Source organism: Mrakia frigida (genome assembly GCF_051309035.1).
Source record: "Mrakia frigida strain ATCC 22029 unplaced genomic scaffold BDY24scaffold_19, whole genome shotgun sequence".
In the NCBI taxonomy this organism is placed as follows: Eukaryota; Fungi; Basidiomycota; class Tremellomycetes; order Cystofilobasidiales; family Mrakiaceae; genus Mrakia; species Mrakia frigida.
Genome location: NW_027481262.1, coordinates 321,295 through 344,744, shown reverse-complemented (window position 1 = coordinate 344,744; position 23,450 = coordinate 321,295). Strand labels below are relative to the sequence as shown.

At 54.3% G+C, this 23,450-nt stretch overlaps 7 protein-coding genes across 7 annotated transcripts; 3 read left to right on the top strand and 4 right to left on the bottom strand.

The window, feature by feature from the left end:
• Window positions 1-692: 692 nt before the first annotated feature.
• On the bottom strand, window positions 693-4,949 carry BDY24DRAFT_435269 (SLC26/SulP family anion transporter; the record flags this gene model as incomplete). The annotated part of the gene is made up of 19 exons (XM_076644172.1): window positions 693-1,090; window positions 1,176-1,521; window positions 1,605-1,802; window positions 1,878-1,941; window positions 2,049-2,293; window positions 2,373-2,477; window positions 2,545-2,606; window positions 2,702-3,086; window positions 3,159-3,170; window positions 3,255-3,402; window positions 3,486-3,595; window positions 3,670-3,689; window positions 3,846-3,922; window positions 4,009-4,072; window positions 4,171-4,227; window positions 4,313-4,409; window positions 4,482-4,551; window positions 4,608-4,732; window positions 4,824-4,949. 19 exons carry the CDS (start codon window positions 4,947-4,949, stop codon window positions 1,017-1,019), a joined length of 2,385 nt encoding a protein of 794 aa, XP_076495802.1. The 3' UTR covers window positions 693-1,016.
• A 1,417-nt stretch (window positions 4,950-6,366) lies between these two features.
• On the bottom strand, window positions 6,367-7,345 carry BDY24DRAFT_392191 (uncharacterized protein). Its single transcript, XM_076640875.1, has 2 exons — window positions 7,233-7,345; window positions 6,367-7,193 (listed from the first exon to the last, which is right to left on the bottom strand). Exon 2 carries the CDS (start codon window positions 6,937-6,939, stop codon window positions 6,463-6,465), a length of 477 nt encoding a protein of 158 aa, XP_076495801.1. The 5' UTR covers window positions 6,940-7,193; window positions 7,233-7,345; the 3' UTR covers window positions 6,367-6,462.
• A 1,068-nt stretch (window positions 7,346-8,413) lies between these two features.
• On the top strand, window positions 8,414-10,523 carry BDY24DRAFT_442174 (uncharacterized protein; the record flags this gene model as incomplete). Its single annotated transcript, XM_076644668.1, has 3 exons — window positions 8,414-9,172; window positions 9,269-10,014; window positions 10,167-10,523. The coding sequence occupies exons 1-3, from the start codon at window positions 8,662-8,664 to the stop codon at window positions 10,521-10,523; spliced, it is 1,614 nt and encodes a 537-aa protein (XP_076495800.1). The 5' UTR covers window positions 8,414-8,661.
• A 676-nt stretch (window positions 10,524-11,199) lies between these two features.
• BDY24DRAFT_416012 (uncharacterized protein) lies at window positions 11,200-14,050 on the bottom strand (the record flags this gene model as incomplete). The annotated part of the gene is made up of 2 exons (XM_076643529.1): window positions 11,200-11,505; window positions 11,645-14,050. 2 exons carry the CDS (start codon window positions 14,048-14,050, stop codon window positions 11,200-11,202), a joined length of 2,712 nt encoding a protein of 903 aa, XP_076495799.1.
• A 1,851-nt stretch (window positions 14,051-15,901) lies between these two features.
• BDY24DRAFT_416011 (HIG1 domain-containing protein) lies at window positions 15,902-17,369 on the top strand (the record flags this gene model as incomplete). The annotated part of the gene is made up of 7 exons (XM_076643528.1): window positions 15,902-15,907; window positions 16,018-16,030; window positions 16,253-16,400; window positions 16,548-16,721; window positions 16,808-16,845; window positions 16,954-17,123; window positions 17,226-17,369. The coding sequence occupies 7 exons, from the start codon at window positions 15,902-15,904 to the stop codon at window positions 17,367-17,369; spliced, it is 693 nt and encodes a 230-aa protein (XP_076495798.1).
• Window positions 17,370-18,659: 1,290 nt separating this feature from the next.
• Window positions 18,660-20,057, bottom strand: BDY24DRAFT_86144 (uncharacterized protein). Its single transcript, XM_076645198.1, has 3 exons — window positions 19,403-20,057; window positions 19,295-19,310; window positions 18,660-19,218 (listed from the first exon to the last, which is right to left on the bottom strand). The coding sequence occupies exons 1-3, from the start codon at window positions 19,930-19,932 to the stop codon at window positions 18,790-18,792; spliced, it is 975 nt and encodes a 324-aa protein (XP_076495797.1). The 5' UTR covers window positions 19,933-20,057; the 3' UTR covers window positions 18,660-18,789.
• Window positions 20,058-21,194: 1,137 nt separating this feature from the next.
• Window positions 21,195-22,498, top strand: BDY24DRAFT_341499 (Gti1/Pac2 family protein; the record flags this gene model as incomplete). Its single annotated transcript, XM_076637448.1, has 7 exons — window positions 21,195-21,350; window positions 21,436-21,489; window positions 21,577-21,606; window positions 21,729-21,818; window positions 21,954-22,100; window positions 22,219-22,353; window positions 22,427-22,498. 7 exons carry the CDS (start codon window positions 21,195-21,197, stop codon window positions 22,496-22,498), a joined length of 684 nt encoding a protein of 227 aa, XP_076495796.1.
• Between the last annotated feature and the right edge of the window lie 952 nt (window positions 22,499-23,450).

The window sequence follows — 23,450 nt, the reverse complement described above, 5'->3', positions numbered from 1 at the left end:
GTGAAGCTCGTGCTTCCGGCCTCTCCTTTGGCCAGCCGTTCGAGACCAGAAATCCTCTCTCATGGACTGTCGGAGGTATCTAAAGCCTTCTTCCGCTCGCTCTAGGCTTGCTCAGCTGTAAATCTGAAAGAGGATACTTATACAGGCGCTCTCGGACGCAGTTCGACACTTCGATTTTGGTTGAGCTCGACGTTCCTCCTCCTTGTTGCTCTCCCTCTCTTCGTGGTCCTCCGTCTTCCTGGCTCTCTCTCGTGAGTTCAGTCTCATCTCTCATCGTATAACAGTCACTGATTTTATGCGTACTCCTGCTCTGCTGCTCCTTCGACCTTTCACTTCAGATTCAAAGAGGTTTCACTGTGAGCGATCCAACCCTACCCCACCAAGGGAACCCTCCCCATCTGTCCGTGGAAGGTATCAAGCAAGTCTTCTGGTCTCGAGAGCTCTCGACTTTGGGGAAACGAGGGAGGGAGGAGATGAAGAAGAGTTTGAGCGAGCTCTGGGACGACGCGTCGAGAAGAGTTCCGATGCTTACGCACCATTCTGGACAGCGGGTGGAGTCGCTGCTTTAGCAGATCCTGGGATGGTCGCGGAGAATGAAGTGGTGGCTCATATCCCCCAAACGAAGCAGAAGATTCGATGGAACGGTGCGAAGCTCTCAGGGAGGGAGAGAAAGACAACAAACCGACGCGTCGAGTTTCGTCCTCTTCCTCATTGACGGGATCTTTCCCCGCCTCCGTATCTCCTACCCAAATTACTGAATCCTATGCCCACGTCCTCGTTGCCGCTTTGAACCCCGCTCGAATAGGTTTGCTCTCAGAGGAGAAAGGGGAAGTCGAAGGCAACTCGACTCGCAATTCGAAGGCGAAGAGGAACGAAGATGCATGTAGAGAGAAGACGAGGCCCATGAAAGAAGCGAAGTGTAGTAGAGGTCGTTAAGTAGGTAAAAGCAAAAATGCGAGAGAAGCCCGAAAGTAAAAGAAGAAGAAGCAAAGCAAGAGAGAAGAGATCAGACAAAATCAAGCCTTGTTGGCATTTTGAGCCTCCTTCACGGCAGCTCGGACGGCTTCCTCGAGATCGAAGTGGAAGTAGGCTGCAGACAGAGAGAGATGAAGAGAAGGTCAGCTGAATGTCGATCTCGTCGAGCGAGGAAGCGAAGGGAGGAAAAAGAGACTCACGCGTGGCGAGAGAAACGAGAGCGGTGTCGTGCGACTCTTCGCTCGTCCTCTTCGAATCCCCGTACTCCTCGACGCTCCCAGAATCCTTCCCTTCGAGCCTCGAGATTCCGTCGAAGTTGGTGTTATCGCGGGGACCAGGCTGAACCGACTCGGTCAGGTCTGGACCTTGAGGAACGACGGTAGCGACGGTGAGAGGGGCGGAGAGACGTTCGCCTGTTCCGAAGCCTCCAGCGATGAGACCTCGTTGGACCCAAGGAGAGATGATCCCAGAGAAATGGAAGCTGACCGGAGAGTCTGCCCAGCGTTCGATTTCCTTTCGAGTGTCAACGAGATTCTGGACTCCAGTCTGTAAGGACGAGAAGAACGAAGGCGAAGTCAGCAAGGGACTTTAAAAGCGTCTTCGAGCCAGAGAAAGGAAGGGCAACTCACCGTATCGAGGTTGGCAACGGCCTGGAAATCGAGAACGACGGCTCGCACCAACTCCTTGGGAGGCTGTCCCGCTTCTCCCTCCGCAAGAGCCTTCTCCTTAGCGATAGCCTTCTTGCTCCATCGGTTGGGGCCACAGTCGTTCCAAGGCCGATCTCCAAGTTTGATCGCTCCGGTCTCCTTTCCTCGTCGAGTGTTTTTCTGAGGGAGAGAGAGTCATTCGAAGAATGTCAGCGTGACGAGCTTGAAGATGTGAGGGAAGGGAGATGCTCTCACCTTGACGTAGTCGACAAGAGCTGAGTTATGGTAGGAAGCGTTGGGGTAGATGAAGCTCTCCTCGCTGAAAGAAAGGAAAAGAAGAAGGAAAGAAAGGCGACGCGTCAGTCCGACGAATTCTCGTAGTGAAGAAGAAGAGAGAAACGGAAAGGGAGGGTTCCGAGTACTAACAATCGGTAAATCACAACACCAGCGGGAGGAGCCTCAACCTTGACCTGAGGGTTGGTGAGAGAGCTCGAAGACGCGTTGATCGGGACGTAGACCTCTCGCTCGCTCCGAGTGACTCCGTCCTCTTCCTGAGTCTCGACGCCGACTTTGACTCTTCCGAGGAAGTGTCCTCCAGGTCGGGCGATTCGGAAGAGAAGGAGAAGGACCGAGGCGATGAGGGAGAGGTAGATTCCGATCTCGATGGTGGTCTAAAAGAGAGAAGAGAGCCAAGGCGGCAGAGTCAGAAATTTGAGTCGCATCTGATATGGAAGAGAGGAAGAGACGAACGAAGATGGTAACGACCACGGAAGCGAAGAAGATCATGAACTCGAGGGGCGAGGCGACCCAGAAGGCGTAGGATCCTCGAGGAGAGACGACGAGATCGGCGACGGCCTAAGGGACGAGGGAGAAGAAGGTCAGATTCATTTTGAACGAGCCTGTTGCTAGAGAAGTGACCCACGTGGATGATGATAGCGGAGAGAGCTGCGTTGGGGATGAAGTAAAACGCGTCGGTCAAGGCGTCTGCGAAGAGAAAGAGAAAGGGAAAGAGAAGGAGAAGGAGAGAACTCAGTTCGTTGAAAGACGCCGAGGTGAAGGGGAAACGATTCGAAACGTACAAAGAGCGATGACGACACAGAGTCCCGTAGGCCATCCAGCGAGAGGGGTTCGAACTCCAGACTTGGACTTCAGAGCAGATCGAGAGAAGGATCCGGTCGCAGGGTAAGCGGAGAAGACGGTTCCGACGAGGTTCGTGACTCCAATGGCGATGAGCTCCTGGTTAGGATCGATCTTGTAGTTGTTGAGTCTTCCGAACGACTTGGCGATGGAGATGTGCTCGAGGAGAAGGATGATCGTAGCGACGGGGAGCTTTCCAGCGAAGGCGCCGATGAGCTCCGTATCGAAACTGACGGGTCCGATGTGCTGGAATCCAGAGGGAACGGTCTTGAGGATTGAGATGGGGTATTCCTTGACGGGGAGGTGAGCGGTGATCTTCCATGAGGCCTGGATGGGGAGCAAGAAGATCGGTCAACGACGCGTCGACTGAAGCTCGTCAGGGACGACAAGAGGACGAACGATGGTGAAGATCTGAAGGTAGAAGAGAGAACAAGAAGGAAGTAGAGTCAGTGAAGGCAAGCAAGTGTAAGAGTAGGAGCCGAGGGTCGAACGAACGATGAGGATGAAGGCGTTTCTGGTGACAGAAACGAAGAAAGCCGTCCTCTTGTACTTGGGATACTTTCGCTCGGCGTAGGTGCAAGCCCACTTCATAGCGTAGAGACTAAAGAGAGCGGTGACTCCGAAGGCAGCGTCGAGGGTAGCACTGGAGGAGAAAGAAGCGAAGAGAGAAGGTGGTCAGAGGGGGACAGCCACGTCGAAGAGAGCCCGTGAGAGAGAGAGACTCACAACTTCAAGTTCTGGAAGGTGTGGATGATGACCTTGTAGGTAGCGTCCTTGGTGTTGAACCTACTGGCGATTCCGAAGAGAGCTGGGACCTGGCCGGCAACGATGGAGATCTACGGGAGAGAAGAATCGAAAGAATTCAGGACGCGTCGTTTTCGAAGCGTTGAAAGGGAAGAGAGGAGCGTACAGCGGAACCAGTCATGAAACCTACAAAATTACAGACAGGGTAGAAGAGAAGGTCAGCTCTAGGGCTCAAAGGAAGGAAAAAGAGCGAGATTGATGCAGGACGACGGCGTCGGCGACGCGTCTCGAACGAAGGACCCCCAGCGATCGCTGGGGCTTCTGAAGGGGGAGAAAGCTTACCAGCGACGGCAGGTGTCGGAATGAACTCAACCAACCAGCCGAGACGAAGTATACCGATGGCAAAGACGATGAGCCCACTATCGCAGAGAAACGAAGAAGAAACGGGGTTTGGTCAGATCGCGCTCGTTTCCGTCTTCGATATTGAGCAGGCCGATGTACTCACCAGATGAGAGCGAGCTGAGTAGAGATGACCTCGGGTGCCCACTGTCCGGGATGGGAAGCGAGGACTGGGAAGGAAAGGAAAGAAGAGAATAAAGAGAATAAAGAGAAAGGAACGTCAGCCGTGCGTCGACCTCGCCTCGACGAAAGATGAACTTCGACTCACCATCAGCGACGATCCTTCCAGTCTCGAGCGACATCACAGCGACGGGTCCAATCGAAACTGAAGCGGTAGAAAGAGAAGGGGAGTCAAGTCAGCGATTGGAGCGAGACTCGAAGACGAGAAGAGCGAGCGCAAGAAGACTCACCATCCTTGGCCGTAGCGAACAGCGAGTAAATCATCACCCCAACGAACGAAGAGTAGAGTCCGAACTCAGGTCGAAGTCCGGCGAGTTTGGCGTAGGACTGTCGAGGGAAAAAGCAGAGGGAGGTGAGTTCGAAGCAAGGAAAAACGAAGATCGAAGAGAACGAGCGCACCATCGACTGAGGGACGAGGACCATTCCAACCGTGATTCCAGCAATGAGATCTCCGATAGCCCACTGCAAACTGCGAGGAGGAGGAAATGGAGGGAATGAAAAACGAAGGTCAGTCGAGGGAGAGACGATCGGAGAGAGAGAGAAGCAGCTTCGGAGACCGCTTGGGGAGATAGATATGAAGGGATTGGGCCGAACTTATAGTTTACTATCCACTTGGTGAAAGGGAACAGGGATTTAACGTATTCCTTAGCCTGGGAGGAAGAAGGAAGGATAAAAGCAAGGGAGAGAGGAGTCAGTTCAGTCAGAGTCAAACACTCCCTTCTCCTCCTCAAAGACACTCACTCCTTCTCCAGGGTTCTGAGTCAACTCCTTGATGTAGACTGAACTGCTGATGGTGCTGGGAGCGTCCTCTTTGTATCCTACGGTCCATTTAGCGAGTCGAACGAGCGAGTTGGAGGGGGAGGGCATGGTCGGCGATGGCGAGTGGAGGAAGAGGTCTGGGGATTCGAACGAAGGTCTTGCTAGAGTAAGGCTAGTCCGATTCTACTACTGTTCGAACGAAGAGAAGAGGTGAAGAGAAGAGAGAAGGAGGTCGTGGTCTGAGGAAGGAAGGAGTCAGTTCAGTTTCGACGTTTTTGACGAGGGAAGCACGGAAGATCGAGCTGCCCTTGCACCTTGGGAGAGCGACATGGCGACATGGGGCTGATCGTCTAAAAAAGATCCGTTGTTCCCGAAAATCAACGTGGAAATCTGTAGATAGGGGGAGAACGAGAGAGGAGATGAACGAACCCGACGCGTCGAAAGAGCCGTTCGACTCGAGAAGTTTGCTTTGTAGCAGGTATTCCGATATCGCTTCCCCCCTCCGCTGGGCTTGAAGGTTGAGCCTCCGGGATCTGATGAAAACGATGAGCGAGAGTCTGGGCTCTTGCAGGTGAAGACGTCTTCGCTGATCAAACGATGAGGAGCGAGAGAACGCCTCTCGCTCGACCTCGCTCCCTGTTCGATCCCCTTGTTGAGCTTCCCTGCTCTTTTCGCAGCTGCTGAAGAGACTGACGTGCTCTGATGTGCTTGATAAGCACAGGGCGTTCAAAATACTAGCTGCAAGGAGCTTGGGCTCTTGTAGATCGGATCGGACGGAGGGAGGACGAGAGTGAATTGGTCGAGGCGATCCGGAAGACGCATGAGGGCTGAACGAAGGTGAAGCGAAAGCGAGAGACTAAAGCTCATCGAGAGACGCCTGTAGTATAGAGAGGATGCACAAAGAATCAGTTCAGAGCTTGAGACAGGAGAGAGAGAGCAAATGAAGGCGAAAGGGAGGGAGGGAAAAGCACGAGCTCACCCCTTGGCGACGCGAACTTGAGGATAGCGCGTCGAGGAGAAAGAAAGGACTCTACACAGCGCCCCGACTCAGACGGCTGGGCGACGTCTGAGAAGGTTCGTCTGAGAGTGGCGGAGACGCTCCGTCTCCAGCCGTCTGACGACTTCAAAAAGACAGACGCTATTTCTGCCGCCTGAGATCCGCCGTCTGAGAGGTCGTCGGAGAGCGTCAAGAGTCGTCAAAGACTGTCTACGACGGGATCTAAAACGATACCGGCCTTTGCTAGCTTTGCAATTTTTAGTAATGGTTTGCTCGTCGTTTGGTTATAATATAGAAACCTTTCGTTGTCCTCGCTTTTGCTCGCTACTGCTTCCTCTCGCTGGAAAATCTAGTAGTAGACATCACATCCTTCTATGTAATAACTAACAAATCCCCTCCGAGCACCTTCTACCAACAAATGACCCTCGGAACAACCTAAAGAAAGGAAAGAAGAAAGAAAACAAGACGGTCAGCCTCGAAGCGAAGGAGAAGAGTCGAGTCGATGAGAAGGTACGTACGGTGAGAGCAAGAGAGCAGAATGGAACCGGCGAAGACAAGATCCAGCGAGGCAGTAGAGAAGTCGGAGAGCACCAGAAGCAGATGTCGAAGAGAGTGGAGAACGCATCAGAGAGCAGGCGAAGACAGAGAGGTCGACTGAAGAGAGAGGTTGTTGACTGAAGAGAGAGGTTGTTGACCAAAGAGAGTGGAGACCGAGCACCGAGAAGACGCAGAAGCCAGTAGAGCACAAGGATGTTGCCAGAGAGAGAACGAGTCAGACGAGGAGCGAGTTTGGTTAGCTGAAGGGTGAAGGAAGATGAGAAGATCGAGAGGAAGGGAGGTTGAAGGAAGGAGGAGAGACGAGGCGTACCAGCTTTTCTCCCATGCCTTCTTCCATCCAAAACGAGAGAGAGCAAAGTCAGTGAAGTTTCTTAAGTGTCCCCAGCGGAAATCGATGCTTTTCAGCGAGCGACGACCTTCTTCCTCGCTCGAACGCCAGCGCACAACAACACTCCTTCCTCCCCCTCCCTTCCTCTTCCTCCCTTCGCCCTTCTCCTTCCTCCCAAACCCATCCATCCAAACCTGAGGAGAAACCCAGGACATACCATGAGACGATTCACTCTTCCTCTTAAAGCCACCTTGCAAGTCTTTCCCTGTTTGTGACGGCGAGCGATCTTGAGAGGGGACCGAGGAGGAAGGAGTCGACGATGTGATGGATTCCTGAAGCTCTTGCGCTGAGAAGTACGTTTCTGTAAGAAGTTCAAAGAGGAGTACTGGTCAGTCCTTGTCTAGAGCAAAGTTGAGGATGGTGCAAGGAGAGAAGAGGGAAGGAGGGAGGGAAGGAGGAGGGGGGAGGGAGGGGACTCGAAGGAAGGATGTCTCTTCGCTCCTTCGATGGACGTACCCATCTCCAGTTCGCATATGGTTGAGGACCTGGGTATAGAGAGGAGTCGCCAGGGGTAGAGAAGCTGAAAAGGGGCGATTTGGGAGTCCAAGCTGAGGAGGGGGAGTGGGGGTTGAGAAGGAAGAGAGCAGGCTTCAAATCGAAAGAAGTGCTTTGGAGAGAGGGTTTCGTTCCGAAGGACCCCCACCCTCCGAGGCAAATTTTTTCTAGTTTTTTTTTTATGCAGTCAGATTCAATATAGCCCCAAGCGACATTCAGCAGGAAAAACATCGCCTGGAATCAGAGCGAAACGTGATTATTCTGACCTTCAGCGCGCCAAACCGATGCGCCAGCCAAATCGGTGCGAGAAGGCTTGTATTTTTCTCTCTCACTCCAAAACCGTAATCGGACCTTCTTGAAAGTCATCTTCTCCCTCTCTCGTCTTTTTCGAGCCTGAAAAATCTTCTGGAGGAGCTCAGACGATCATGCGAAAGTCGCTCTGCTCAGACGTCTCAAGACAGCAACAGCGGAGGAACGCGCCCCGACGTGTTTCCAATCCTGACGCCTGCAGACGACCTCTTTCTCTCTCTGACGGAAGCTCAGACGCCAAAAGGAAACTCATCGTCTGGGGGAGTCAGGCTGACGCCTAGCGACGCCAGGAGGTGGGCGCTGTGTAGTCAAGGGGGCCACCGGCCATCCCTGAGTATGTATTAAAAGTTCATATGTATCATCAAGTGTAGGGTGGGGAGTACAAAGGGGGAGTGGAAGGAAGGAGAGGAACGAGCGGGTAAACCTCTTGAGCTCGACCTCCTTTCCCTCCCGAGCTCTTGCCCTGCTGCTCCTTCCAGCCTGCGACCTCAAACCTGTGTCGGGCGGTCGAAGTTGAAGACTTTCCGGGTGCTAGAGTTCGCGAAGAAGGGTGGGAGACGAAGGGGGGTTCCATCGTCGAAGGAAAGCGGGAGGGAGGAAGGAGGTCGAGCTCAACCTCAGTTGAACGACGAGTCGAGAGCTTTGGGGAGCGATGCTGAATGCGAGGATGCCTTCTCATACAACGAGAGAGAAGAGTGGACTGCAAAGATGAGATGAAGGTTTCGTAGCCCTTGAAAGCGGTGGGAGGAAGAAAGGCGAAAGGGAGGAAGGGGTCGAAAGTTGAGCTCGACGTTTTCGTTTTCACCCTTCTTTCCTCTGACTCCATCAAGCTCGCCCTTCACTTTCTATAACTCTCCTCTCCCCGCCATCAATAAATCCCTCTACTCCTTCTCCTGGTCGAGATGGGAAAATCCCCGGAAATCGCAGACGGAGCAGGCAAACCTCCGTGCTAGGAACAGCCTCCTCAGCCGTCGTCTCCTTCTCCCTCTCCCTCGGACAAAGAGAGCCCAACAGCTGTTCCCCTCTAACCACCACCATCGAAGTCGTTGTTTGTTTCTCCAACATCACCTACGATGACGTCCTCCCTCCCCAACTACGCTGGTCCTCATCGACCCGACCGTCACGCTCTTGCTCTCCCCTCCTCCTCCTCCTCCTCCTCCTCGTCTTCTTCTCGACCTCCAACCTACCGCTCCACGACGACCTCGCCTATCGGACCCAACAGAAGACCTAGTCAGAAACTCGTTCCTACGATCGAGAAGAAGACGGCTCTCGCCAGGAGGAGACAGCTCGCAGCGAGCATGTTGGGACAGAGCGTTTCGTTGGAGGAGAGGGAGAGAGGAGGCGGTGTGGTCGGACGAGCGTCTTCGTCGTCGGCGACGGCAGGGAAGAACGTTGGATCTTGGGTCGCTGGAGTCGAGAAGGAGGGGATGCCTACTTTGAAGGAGGTTGAGGGAGGGGAGGGAGGCGTGAGTAGGGGAACGGAGAGCGCAACGACGACGAGGCAGAGAGAAGCTTCAGCTGTCTCTGATCTGAGAGCTTTGCTCGAGAAAGCTCTGCTCGAAGTTTCTCCTTCGGAACCACAACGTGAGCACCACTTCTGTACACGAGCTTTCGCTTCTCTGATCTTCTTCGACGGGGAAGAGCTTGAGCTGACCTCTCCCTCTCGCCTCTCCCGAACAGCTGCTATCACTCCTCCTCACTTCCCACCTCCTCCGATCAAGTCCAACCCACCTCCCGCCATTCCTCAACCCGCCAATGACTGCTCCTCCTCGGACGAGGAAGAGGAAGACTGGCTCGTGGTTCGGCCGAGAGCTGGGAGGGACGCGACGAGGACGACGAAGAACTCCCTCAACCCCAGCACCGGTACCTTTCCTTCCCGACCTCTCAACAAAGAAGGAATCGCAGCACCCTTCACCAGCGTCCCTCGTCGAATCTTCCCTCAACGTTCCTCAACCGAACCAACCTCGACCGTCCCTCCCACTTCTCCCTCTCCCTCCACTTCCAGTCGGCCACTCCCCTCTCTTCCGCCGCCTCCCTACCTCCGTTCCATCGCCACCGACACTGCTAGTTTGCCTACTGGTCAAACCAAAGATGCCTACTCGCACCACGCTTCCCTCTTCGCAGTACCGGATTCGAAATCTCCCTCTTCTCTCCCTCCTCCTCCTCCGTTCAGAAGTCACTCTTCCCCGCCCGCTACCAGCACTGGAACGAGCTTCGCAGCTGAGGCTTCGTCGGTAGCGGTACTGGCGCCGTGGGATCAGGAGGACGAGCAGGCAGGCGGAGAAGGAAACGGATCAGGAGGAGCTGGAGGAGTCGCCAAGTTGAGGTCGTTGTTCTTCGCTGGGAAACTGGGAAGGACGAGGAAGGAGGAGCTGTTGGAGTTGGCGTATACGAAAAACGGAGAGAGTAGGGAGATTGAACAACCTGTGCGTCTCAAGCTCTCACGCTCGAATCGATCTCGTCGCAGTGTCGACGCGGCGAGCGTTTCGTCTTCCTTTCTTCGTCGCACGAGAGCTCATTGCTGACTCCATTCTTCCCCTTGTACTATTCCCATCCTCCCCCTTTTTGTACACTCTAGCAGCCACCCCATCTCCTCTCCTCCCTCCTCCCAACCTCTTTCTCCCTTCTCAACCCGTTCCGACGCTCCTCCTCTTCAACCGATCCCGCCGAAGGAGGTGGCCCACCCATCACCCCTTACACCTTTGGAACTTCAAATTCCCCGTCGCTTCACGATGACCTACCCTCGGCTAATGTCGAAGGGAACGAGAACGAGCACGACGCGTCCGGAGGAGGAGACTCCGACGCACCCATCGTCTCGAGGCTCCCCGGAGGGAGTACATCAGGAGCTTATTTGACACATGGGGAGATCTCAGATAGGCTGGATAACATGCAGGATAGCGAGGCTAGGAGAGTAGGGGGGCTTTGGTTGGTTTGAAGAGGGAGGGAGGGAGGGAGGGAGGGAGGGACGAAAGTTTGGACTTCTTTGTTGTTTTCGCTCTCGTTGGTATGGACTTTTTGTTCAGATCTTGTGTGTATCGTACTCTACTGCTATCAATGGACTTCCGTTCTTGTCCCTCCCCCTCTCTCGCTGGCAAGTGGCCATGCTTCGACGCGATCGAGCACGACCGACGTCTTTCGTTCGCCCCTCGTTCTAAGCATAACAAGCGTGTATACACCAGCTCAGAGGGGAAACAGAACGTGAGAAGTACGCTGGAGTAGAGGGATACAAAAAGGGGAGCGATGCGAGCGAAACCGGGGTATCAAGAAGAAAACAAGAAAACAGATGCGAAGGGCGCGTGGGTTGGGTCGAGTAGACAGATGAAAGAGGAAAACAAGCAAATGAGTGGAGGAAGTAAAGGAAGTAGGACAGGAGCTACGATATGATTGAATGGATGGGAAAGATAAGAGTTGGGAGAGAAGGACATCGAAGATTAAAAGGGACGAAGACGGAGACGAAGATGCGACGCGTCGATTATGAAAAGAGAAGAGGAGAACGAAGGGGGATGTAGAAAAGAGGGTAGCTAGATAGCGAGGGTACGAGGGTATAGATAGAGAGGGTACAACGTTCAGGACGAACAAAGGAAGGAACGAAACTTGGTGACTTCGGCGCCTCACTCCCTCAAACTCCCACTCCCAAACACGCCTCTCGCTCCACCCGTCTTCGGCTTCCCTCGGTTCAGGATGCTAGTCGATGCGAGGTGATCTCCCGGGATGCGAAGAGCGACCGTAGACGCCGAAGGGGTGGTCTTGGTAGAGAGGTGAGACCCGCAGGAAGTGCACGACGCGTGGTCGAAGACGGAGGAAGAGGTGGGAGAGACGGGAGGGTTGTGATCGTTGGTCGAAGTAGAGGAGCGGAAAACGACAATTTTGGTAGCGGGTGGTGGGTGAAGGGCGTGGGTGAGTTCTCGAATCTGGGACTGGAAGGAGAACGAAGCGAGACGAAGGGCACGAGCAGAGGGAGGGAGAAGGGTCAGTTCAGCTCGTCGACAGAATCATGTCCTTCACCCCGAGTGAGGCAGAGGGAAGCGAAAAAGAAGGTCCAGACGTGAAACTCACCTCGTACTCAGCCTCCTTGATCCTCCAAACCTTCCTCTCGTTGATCACCATCTCCTCCAACCTCTTGATCACCAAATCCTTCTCCTCCTCCGAGTACCCTCCCTCCTCTCGCCCACTCCCACTTCCACTCCCTCTTCCACTCCCGCTGCCGAACCCTGTACTCATCGCAAACCCACCAGCACTCGTCGGCGACAGCAGCGAGGCCGACTCGACGGTGCTCCCACTCGAGCTAAACTGGTTCGACGACGACGAGTGAGCCGTCGTGAACGAGCTGGCCGAGGGAGAGGGAGGAGGGCGAAGAGAGAGGAGCGATCCAGCCTCGAAGTAGGGACTTGTGGGAGCGAGGGAAGGGGTGGGAGGTGGTGGGGAGGAGAGATAGGATTGAGGGAGACCGGCGGTGAAGAGCTTGAGGTTGGGGAAGGGTGAGATGGCAGGAGAGTCTTCGGCGGAGGAGGAGGAGTTGGAGGCTGGGATGGAGAGGTTTGGAAGAGAAGGTTTGGTTCGGAAAGGGTTGGAGACCGACGAGGAGAATTCGTCCGTTGCTTTGCTGAAGACTGAGCCGGTGGGAGCAGGAGAGAGACTTCCGGATGGTCGTCGGGAGTGATTTGTAGAGGGGTTAGGAAGGGAGAGACCTAAGGTGGAGGAGACGGAGGGTCGTGTCGTGGAAGAGGAGGGAAGAGGTGGTGGGACGAAGGAGGTTGGAGCCGTCGACGACGAGGAGTGGGAAGGCGATTTGTTGCCGAACATCTTCAGGAGACCTCCGACTCCTCCGGCGCTCTTCTTGTTCCTCAGCGACGACTTCGGTGGCGTAGGAAGAGAAGGAGCTTCGAAGGCGTTCCCGTCGGCCATCGATCCAGTCGAGGGCAGCTTGGCCGCTGACACCCTCCTAGGGCGCAGAGGAGTCTTCTGCTGCTGATCCGCGTCGACTTCGGTGAGAAAGACCGAGTCCGTTGACAGAACCGAAGCTTCCGAGTTGCTCTGCTTGATCGTCGAAGAGCTCGCCAACGTTCGAAGTCGTCCTCTGGCGTTCGACGCGACGGCTGGAGAGGGAAGAGGCGAGGGAAGTTGCTCGTCTCGTCTCGACGGACTCGGGCTCGCCATCCTGTCTAGCTTGTTCTTCTGTCTCGCCTGAGCTTCTCCGAGGGAGATGAGTCCGTGATGCTGGGTGTTGTTGATGAATCCGAGGTAGGGACAGTCGGTTGCGGCTGGGGAGTCAGGTCGACTGATGTTTTGGGACGGGAGAGGAGGAGGAAGTGGTCGGTTGGGAGATGAGGAATTGGAGTTGGGGTACTGAATGGCGTCCTGGTTGGAGTAGATCGAGTAGGTTGAAGCTGCTCGAGAGGGTATGGGTGAGCTGCGACCGATTATGAGCGAGTCGAACGAGCGTTTCCTTGCGACCTCTCCTCCTCCTCCTGCTCCTTCGCGGAGATCTCTCTCTCCTCCTGCTCCGAATAGATCGGCCCCCAACATGACCGTTTCGCTCGAGATCTTCCTCCTCAATGCTCCCTGATCCGCCGACTGGATTCCCAGACCCAACGCTGCCCAGCTCTCCTCCGCGTCTGCGTCCTTAGACTTCTTCCTCCCTACCAATCCTCCCAAGCCTCTAAAAACTCCAGCAGCGGTCTGAGTGGCACTTTTACTCCTCGTTCTGAACCCGTTCGCGACTCCCAGGGCTCCTGCTGCTGCTGCTCCTCCTCTGCTGAAGGACATTCCCGAGCTCGACGTCGACATCGTTGGCTGATCTGCCTCGGGGCTCGTGGGGAGCGAAGGACGACGAGGGGGTCCTCCTGATCCGTCGTGATGCGAGCTTGACGAAGGAGAGTCGAGTTCCCAAGGAGCAGCTTCTCCAAATCGAAGTTTTGGACCGAAATCCCGGTTGTTGTCGACGTCGATGGAGGAGCGAGGAGATTCGGTTCCTGAGAGGGTGATGTTGTCGTCGAAACTTGGCGAGTTTGGGGATCGTTCGGATGGGGAGAGCGAGTGTCGTTGGAAGGAGAGGAAGGCTTGATGAGGAGAGTAGGCAGTGTTGTCTTGAAAGGAGGGAGTGAGGGTCGCGGCGTTGGACCTCTCTCTTTCTCTACTCCTTCCTGTGAATCCAAGGTCGTCTTCAGCGTCGTCGTCGTAGGATCCCTGAATGCTTCCTGCTGCTATCCTGTAGGCCTGAGCTCCTCTTCCTTCTCCTAGGGATGGTGTTGCTTGACTTGACGGACTCATTCGAGTAGAGGGAGGGAGAGTCGGATCCGACTGCCAGGATGATTCCGTTGTCGATTGGGAGGAAGGCGAGAAGGGAGTTTGATGAGGAGAGTCGAACGAGGGAGGAGTTGGTTTCTCATCCAAAGGGGAGTGACGAGATCTGGATGCGATGAGGGTGTGGACCGAGGGGAGAGCAGGAAGAGGAGCGTTCATCCTGGAGGAGGACCGTTCGAGCTGAACGGAGAGGAGAAGGAGGTCAGCTCGTCAAGTGAAAGAGAAGACAGAGACGAGGTAGAAACTCACTGTCTAGGACGAAGGGAGTATGGATGCGTCCTCGAGAGATGACGAGGGGAAGAGAGAGTTTCAAAAGGCCAAGGGGAGGAAGGGAGAGAGGGAGGAGGGAGGGAGGGAGGAGGAGAGGCTGAGAGGAGAGGTTTCGAAACAGCTCTCTCTCTGTAGATTAAACGGGAATAGATCTTGAGCGTTAAAAATGAATGTGAGGAGGTGAGGATCGGTGTGGACGAGGGGACGGATCGAGAGGATAGAGAGCTGGTGGTCGGGAGCAAAACAAAACAGAGAGAAGGAAGCTCAAGAAATCGACGTCGTCGAAGATGACCTCGGCTGTTTCTTACAGCCTGTTTCGAACTCTTTATCTCTATTTCTAGAGTCTCTCATGCTCTAGGAGCCCACCAGTTCATGAGATCTCACCTTCAAGCAGCAGGAACGAGAGAGAAAGAGGAAGGAATGAGGAGAGGTCGTTCGTCGAACCGACTCACTCAGCCCTCCCTCCCTCTTCCTTTTCCTCTCGAGATCGTCCTGCTGCTACGAAAGTGACTTTCTCGTAGACGCTCCAGACGCTGATGAGTCTAGCGAGTACATCCTCTGTTGTAAATCCCCGCTGATGTGCTGATCTCCGAGGCTCTCCTCTTTCGCTGCCCTTTGCGCGACGCGTCGTATTTTCTTCGAGAACACAGTCTTCGGACCCCCAGACCCGAGCCTTTCAATACAGCACTGTACTACAGCACCCGTTCTCGGCTCGCATGTACACAAGCGAGGATTGTGTAGATAGACATGAATAGAAGGGCTTGAAAGTTCTGCATGAACCGACAAGAGATCTGAGTCCGAGCCCTCTGTGAAGAGGAGAAAAGGGAAGAACGAAAAGACGGCTCTCGGAACGCAAACAATCATTCCGAATCCTCTCTTCCCCAAAGAGGAAGCTCTTTCGATCTTCTGGCAGCGATGAAGGTTGGACGAAAGACAGGAGAGTACTGCGCATGTAGAGCGGTGTTGTTCGAGTCTGTCAGCGAGTATGGGCCTCCCTGGGACGCGAGGGATCGCCTAGGTTTCCACTTCGACCGACGACCGTCCCGTTCATGCTCTGCTTGTCTTTTTCATCGCAGTATCCGAATCTCGACCTTCCCCGTCCTTCGTCGGGAGGCACCACGTAGAAGAAGTGAGAAGGAAAAGAACAGTTTGGCTCGTGTTCTTTGAGTGCTTTGAGAAGAAGAGAACCTGGGGTGAAACGAAACCAAAGGAGGAGACGGCGAGAGTCGTGACGCGTCGCATCCTTCTATTCAGTCAAGAGAAAGTCTTCCCCGGTGTCAGGAATTCGACCTGTTGAGAAATGAACATGGCCCAGATTTTGTGGTCGGATTTTGTGAGTCATGACGGTCTCAAGACGCGAGGAGTGCAGCTTTGCCTTCGGCTCGGTCTCGAATCGCGAGACGTCGAGTCGAGGCGAGCAAGGAGAAGAGCAGCGACCTCGCTTCTCTGTTCCTTACAGGAAGATGTTCAGCAGGCTCTCAGCTGAATCCGGGGTCTCATGCGAGACCGTCATGAAGGAGCCTGGGCTAGAAGAAGACTTTTCAATCGCCTGAACCAGGAGAGGAAGTTCGGCTTAGGAACTGGAGGACTGACTCCGAGCCGTCACCCTCTCTCTTTCGATTTTCGAACTCTGCTCACCTCTTCCACCCCAACCACATCAACCTTCAAAACTTCTCTTTCGCTACTTTCTCTCCTCTCCTACTACACCAACACCAACTCACCCCCAAACCTACAACAACTATGAAGGTACGTCGCCTCCCTGTTTTTTCCGACCTGGAGAACGAAGACCTCGGAAGTTCAGAGCTCAACACTTGAGCTGACCACTTTCTCTTCCTTTGGCCCTCCCATCCTCCCAGATCGTATCTCAAGGTTAGTCTACATTCCTTCTTACTACAGGAGGGTGTCTCGTTTTCCAGAGTGGCTTCGATCAGCTGTGAGAGAAGTTGGAAGGACAAGAACGCAAGAACGAGCTTGACCTTCCTTCGACCCTCGGGTCATATCCGAATTACGTTCTTGCTTCCCAAAAGTTGCTTTCTTCGCAACGTCGCTGACCTCTCTGTGCTTCTCCACCTTCGTATTGCGATCTTACAGAGGAAGCCGATGCTCATCACCACGCTTCCATCATGGGAGGAGTTCGAGGAGGAGCTACCGGAGCTCTCGTTTCGGCCATCGTCTTCCCCATCCTCTACCGAAAGACCAACTACTACAGGACTCTTCCTGCTCCTCTGAAGGCCTTCGGGTGAGTCGATATATCTCTTCTCGCTACTTCAGCTCTCTTTTCGATGCTCGAGGGAGGCTCTGCCTGTTTGGATCTAAAGCTAGAGGGAACCAAGCTGACCTCCCTCCTCCTTCCTTCTCACCCCTTCCCTTTCCTCCTCCTCTCCAGAGCCGTTTTCGTCGTCGTTCCCTTCATGATCATCAACGCCGAGAAGGCTGGACGAGAGTTCCAAGCTGCTCAGTGGACGGGAATCGGACTTGAGCAGATGCACAGGGAGGAGAGACTCGCGGAGGAGGCCTGGCAGGGTCTGTCTGAGTGGGATCAGCGAAAGGCGTGGGCAAAGTGAGTCTTTCTTTCTTCCTCTCTCCAAGCTGCTAAGCGTTGGAAGCTAAACTCCCCCCCTCTTCTCTTTTCACCTCCGTCCCCAGGGAGCACCAGTACTCGCTAGTCGGAGCAGCTTGGGCAGGTGAGCCTTTCGAACCTTCCTTCCCCTTCTCTCACGTTGATCTGCAGTTTTAGGGCTCAAGCTGACCTCTATCTTTCTTCTCTCCTCTTCTCTCCCGCTTTTCTTTAGTCTGCATGGCCGGATCCATCGCTTCCGTCTGGCGTCGTCCAGGACTCACAACGATGCAGAAGCTCATCAACGCTCGAATCATCGCTCAAACCCTCACCGTCGGACTCATGCTCACCGCTATGGGACTCACCGCCGTTTCGCCAGAAGAGAAGAAGCTCGAGGTCAAGGAGGTTAGTTTACATTCCTTCTTCTTTGTCGCTGCGTTCTCCGTCGAGTTGGGGAACTGCCGTTGCTGATCTCGACGCGTCTTTCCTCTTCCTTTCATCCTCCAGCCCGATCACACTTGGAGTCACATCCTCGACGCTAGCGAGAGGGAGAACAAGCAGAGGGAGGTTGCTCGGGCAAGGGAGAAGCTGCTTCACGCTCACGAGCTGTTCCAATCCGGAAAAACTGCTGCTCAGAAGGTCGTCGTTTGAATCGACTCTTGATTTACCTGTGTAGACGTCTTTCTCTCCTTCCATATATCGTTGCTTTTGCTGTACTTGTTCTTCCATCTCACCTTTGCTTTTCGAGTATCCTCTCTTTCGCATGCATGATTGCTTTTAACGACTCCCGTTCGAGTCGATCATCGAGGCAAAGCTTTCGTTCTTTCGTTCCTCTGCAGTCCTGAAAGCCGTAAAGGTCATTGAAGAAAAACACCAAACATCTACGTAATGAACTCTGAATCTCAGCTTTCCCTTTCCTCGTGCCCCTTCCAACCCTCCTCCATCCCAAGAACGATTCCTCCGAGCTCAGTCTTCAGAGCGACGCGTCCTCCTCCTTTCGCACTTCTTCTCGGACCCTCCTCCGGCTCCCAAACGATCGACCCATCGTAAGAGTTGCCCTTTCCTTTCGACATAGAGACGTGAGGATGGCGTCCGAGACCTAAGGGATCGGGGATCTTGGGAGAAAGGAGGTGGGTGGTGAGGCGAGAGAGGGACGAGGTCGAGGTGCGGAAGGTTCCGTTGAAGGAGGGTGGGAGTTGGACTGAAGGAAGAGGAAGATAGAGAGAGAGGGTCAGAGTAATCTATGATAGGACGAAATTACAAGAAAAAGGGGAAGATGAAAGTGGGAGAGAGAGACAACGAACCTTCGACGGATGCGAGCAGCGCGTCGACGGTGAGGTTCAAAGCGACTGAGAAGGGTTTCTCCTCTCGAAAGCCGAGGAAGATGGATCCGGAGGTGGTAGTTGCGAGGATGGAAGTCGTGGGAAGAGCTGAAGGGGGCAACGGAGAGAGAGAAGGTAACGAGGAGGAAGACGCGCCGAGAGTGAGATTCGTGAGGAGAACCTTTCCTCTATGAGCGACGAGCAAGCAAAGGAGAGGTAGCGAGTCAGCTTCGAAAGGAACCGACAAACAAGAGAAGAGGGAAAGGCACAAACGTAACCGGAAGGAACGACGCGGAGGAGCCAGCACCAAGCGTCAAGGAAGAACCCTTCCCAACGATAGTTCCTCGCCCGACGACGACGTCGATTGAAGTTGAGACGACGACGTCTTCGAAGTTGATGTGAGCGAGAGGCGAGTAAACTGTGAGAATCTTTGTTTGGACTCCCTGAAGAGCGGGAAAAAAAAGGCCGAAGGGAAAAGTCAGCAGCGAGAGGAATCGTCCATAAGGACAAAAAACGAGAGACGAGACTCACGAAGAAGTTGACGATCCCAGCAGCCGTGGCGTTCACGGTCAAGGCGCCGAAAGAGGTAAGGGGAGAGGGTGAGAGTGTGATCGTTTCCGCGGTGAGATCGATGAGGCTGAAGACGGGAAGGTGAACGGAAGAGGGAACGAAGACGCGTATCGACGGGAAGAGAACATCCAGGTGGTTCGAGGGAGTCTGGAACGGAAAGTCGAGAGGAGTAAGATCAGCTATGGGTCTTCTTCTATCATGGTGACGATGACGAAAGGAAGAAGAGGACGAACATAGATCCCGATTCCTCCAAAGCCGTCCTCTTCGCCAAACGGATCTTCTCGTCTTCGTTCTCTCCCGCCGACTGGGTCTTCCTCCCGAGCCATCCTACACACCTGCACAGACTCTCTCGTCTCCTCGTTCGTGTACGAAGCCTCGATCTCCACGACGATCGAGCCATCCTCTCCTGGACGCGACGGCTCGACGGAGATGGTCGTGCTGTACGGTTGAAAATCGACCGCTGAGCGAATGAAGAAATCCTTGAGCGAGGAAATGGAGACGATTGGGAAGGTGAACCGAGCGAGGGAGACGAGGCGGGCCTCTGAGGCTTGAGGAGGATGGTAGGGGTTGCAGAGAAGAGGGAAGCCATGGGAGGAAGGAGGGAGAGGCTGAAAAAGGACGACAGATAAGGGTATCGATGAGCTTTTGAACAGTGATTTGGTGAACATGAAGTAAAGAACTCACAACCGATTCGTTCCAGCTGTAACCAACGAGACGAAAGTTGAGTTAGCTCGAGGACCAGATGAGAGGAGAAGAGGCAGGGGAGGGGGAAGGGAGGGACGTCGAGCTCACCTTCGTCCGAGCTTCTCCTCCTCGCTCCTTCCATCCTCCAAAGGTGGCCTTTTGGGCGTCGACGAAGCGGATGGTGCACTTGAGGACAAAGGGGAAGAAGGAGAAGGTTTCGTTCTCCCTTGATCGCTCCCATCTGAACCTCGTTCCCATGCCCTCCTGCCAGCGTGAAAGAGGACAGAAAGAGCGACGAGAACCGCTGCAACGACGAGGAAGTTGCCTATCTTCCTGAGACGAGACCTCCGGTAGCTGCTTCTTCTGAGGATATCCTCTTCTGGTGGAGGAGTGTAGGCTGGAGGGTCGTCGGAAGAGGAGGAAGAGGAAGAACGAGGGGAGGAAGGAGTTGAGCTCGACGATAAGTGAGGATTCGTCGTTCCAGCGCCGTTGGAAGGGCCGCTGCTCGAATTGGGAGGAAGCAGGAGGTCTCGTTCTGTTGGAGAGGGTTTGGGATCTTCAAGGATCATTTTTAAAAAGGTCGGGATGTCGGTCGCTGAGGGTTGAGGGAGAGGACAAGATCCTGGGCTCAAACGCATCGTCTGGCTCCTCCCTTCTCGACTTTTTTGTTTTTCGCTTTCACCACCTTCTTCTTCCAGCTTTAAGCTTTACATCCGAGCTCCCCAGAGCTCGACCTGATCCACGCTAAGCTCTCGAGCACCGTTTCTCTCATATCGCGACTCCCGAGCTACAGTATCAACCTCGGGAACGCGTGCGTTTGGACGCTGTCTCTGCCTCTCTCCCACCTGAGACGCTTGCTCTTCTTCTTTCTTCTCCAGCTCAACGTCAAGGATATCTTGGCTCTTCTTTTGAAAGATCTGCCTCTTCTGGCATCAGGTGAGCACCAAACAAACTTTGGGACAAGGAGGCGACGCGCTCGTCCCGTTCTTCCCTCTCCTCTTCTCATGCTGACCCTTGGTCTACGTCCTACCTTGAGGAAGCCAGTAATTTGTCGACGACTCTTTGTCTGCTCTTTCCACGAGCAGGACTTCTATATTCTCTCTGATTTCTACGGAAAGCTCTTCCTTGCGATTTCTCTCGCCCGCCTGTCGGGAACGCTTCAGAACAAGGTTCGCCTCTTCTTCCTTGCATGATAAGAGACTCGGGTCGCCACTTTGTTCTATGGTGTGCTTGGTAGAACTACTACCTCAGGAAGAAGAAGGAAGTCTCAGTCCTTTCGGGAAGCGAGGAGGAGGGAGCGAGGAGAGCCGAGAGAGCGTTCGTTGGCCCTCTCTTCCTTCTTCTCTTCCCGTAGACCACAATCAGGCCAAGCAGACCCTCCTCAGACTCGTGTCTATACCTTCGATCACTTTGAAGGACGATGAACGTTGGGAGAAGCAGGTTTTCGTTCGATTCAGAGAGGGACGCGCTCACGACCAATAATCCCTCGCACGTCTGGAGGCTTTTTTTCTCTTCCCTCTGTCATGGGGCGAAGAATCAGGGCAGCGCCTTATCTTCTTCTTTCATGGATAAGAAGGGGGCTCCTGCCTGTCCTCCCCCTCCCTTTTCGAAGCAAACGAACCAAATAAGAGGAAGACTCCCACCTCACCCGTCCCTTCAACTTCGACCTACTCTTTTCTCCGAGTAACCACCACCATCCTCTCAAGCTTCAAGAGAGTAAGTATGTCCCTCTTCGCCTCCCAGCTAACTCCTCTCAGCTCGGTAGTTCAAAGAGACAGAAAGAACGCCTTCGACGAGCTCTCCACGCATCGAGCTGAGCTGACCCTGCTCCCTCCGCTCTCTTTCTTCGTTCTTTCGTTGCCTTCCTCCAGCTTTTCTTCCACCACGCATCATCGTAGTCATGTCTAAGGCTACTCCTCCCTTCGTAGGCATCATCGAGTCGACGGGGGACGCTTTGATCCTGTTCGAGGCCGCCAGGCGAGGCTTGCTTCCCCGAATCACTCGAAGGTTGCTCGCAAAGGAGCAGGCCGTTCTCATCAAGTCTGGAAGCATCTTCGTGAGTATCTCGTTCCTCGAGGTATAGCAGCTCGATTCCAAACAGAGACTGACTCTCTCCCTGACTCGGTCTGCTTTCAAACCAGATCTTCGACGAGAGAGAGAGCGGCATCAAGCGCTGGACCGATTCGCTCATCTGGGTGAGGCTGCTGTTCCTCTGTTTTTCTCTATTCGACCATTTTATCCCTTCCTCTGACGATGCATCCTTTCCTCTTCTCTCTCTTCAGTCACCTTCTCGTATTCAATCCAACTTCCTCGTTCGTCCCTCCCGTCTCTCGGCTCCTCGTTCCTCCTCACTCCGCGCCTCGAATCTCCTTCTTCTGTTCTTCCCAGAAACGCTGACCAGCACCTTTTTCCCCCGCCTTCTTCGAATATTTAGCTCTACCGAGAAACGACAGCTCGTGCGGATCGACATCATCCAAACCTCCCCAATCGATCCTCGAAATCTCCTCGAACCAAACGAGCGTCCGTTTCCTCTCTCTCCTCCCTCTCCGTCTCGTCGTCCTCCCTGGCTTCCCCCAAGGACGGAGATCAAGAGTTTAGGGTGGACGGAGAGGAAGACGAAGACGAGGACGAGAACGAGGAGGAGGAGGAGGAGGCGAAGGCTGCTCTACCCATTCGTCGACGTCGAAAGAAGGGTGGAGGATGGTCGAGGCCGCTGGTTGGAGCGAGTGAGCAGGAGAGGGAGAGGGAGCTGGTTGGCTCTTTGACGGGGACCTACAGGTTCAAAGAGGGAGGACTTGTGAAGAAGGTGAGCTTGCTTTCGTTGCTCTTTTGAAGATCCCGACACGGCGTCGAACGCGCCGCGCCGCTCCCACGCTCGTTCTTTCCCTGTCCTGATCACTCCTACCTTTCCGTCTCGTCTCCAGTCAATCTCCATACATATCAACGGAGTCGCTCAGCATCTGGTCTCGTATTACTCTGTGGAGGATGCCTTGAGTGGAGTTCTTCGTTCGCCGTCGAGCTTCCCCGAACTTGCCTCCCTCACGATCCATTCTGCATATGTGAGTTTCTTTCTGGGTCAGGAACTAACCTCAGACTATTCCGAGCTCATCAGCTTCAATCTTCCTGCCGCAGCTCGATCCCATCCACTTTCGCTTCCCGCCGAAGGTCAGGGTCGACGAAAACGGAACGATTCGGTTCGAGTGAATCTGCTTCCTCCTCGATCTTCCGAACTTTTAAACAACCCACTGACTCCCTCTTTCTCTCTTTCTCCTTCTAACAGCGAGTCAGATCTAGAGTCTCCTCCACCTCCCCACTCAACTCTCTCACCACGACTCTCCTCCCTCGAACCGAAACTCGATCGAACGCCTACGAGGCCCTCGCCAGCTTCAAAGAGACGATCCAGAAGTCCAGCTCGAGCCACTAAAACCCGCAAACTTCGACTCTCTCTCCCAGCTTCGTCCAACTTGACGAACGATCAACTCGACTTCGCCGCGATGGAGCACACCTTTGATTCGTCGTCGTCGTCGTCGTTCGGTCAGCCAGTTCAATCGACGGATCACCACTCCAGAGCACCATTCTTCCACGTCGAATCAGCTCAACCCACTCATCACTCCTATCCCTACGAGTACCGCTCTCCTCCTCTCCACTGCCACGAGCCTCTCGACGCGTCCTCAACTTCAGGTTCAGCTTCAAGTTCGTCAAACTCCCTTCAGCAGGATCTCTTGGACTCTCCCGGTGGGATTGGACTATCCCTCGAAGGAATGGAGCTGGTGGCGGAAGATGGAAGGCTGGACGGGAAAAGGAAGAGTGAGGGAGAGGGCTCAAGCTCGAAGTCGCGATTCGCTGTAGCTCTTCCTCCTCCTCCTCCCCACGTACTCGTCCCTGAGGTCTACGCCTACCCCTACTACGCTCCTCAGTTCTCATCGGAACAAATCCAATCCCAGCTCGACTTCCACTCCTTCACCTTCCAACCTCTCTCTCAGCCCTACCTCGGTCTCTACCCGTCCTCGAACCCACTTCCTTCTCACCAACAACTCCCTCCACGCCCATCCCTCCCCCATCAGTCCTCGGAACCCATCTTCACCTTCCCCTACGCTCCTTCGCCTTCGGATGCACCTCACCCCTACCTCCCTCACCAGTTCCAACACTTCCCACC

What these genes read in the sequence shown, in the direction of transcription:
- BDY24DRAFT_392191 (XM_076640875.1), bottom strand. Translation starts at nt 6,939, where the DNA reads ATGTCCTGGGTTTCTCCTCAGGTTTGGATGGATGGGTTTGGGAGGAAG.
- BDY24DRAFT_86144 (XM_076645198.1), bottom strand. Translation starts at nt 19,932, where the DNA reads ATGCGTTTGAGCCCAGGATCTTGTCCTCTCCCTCAACCCTCAGCGACC.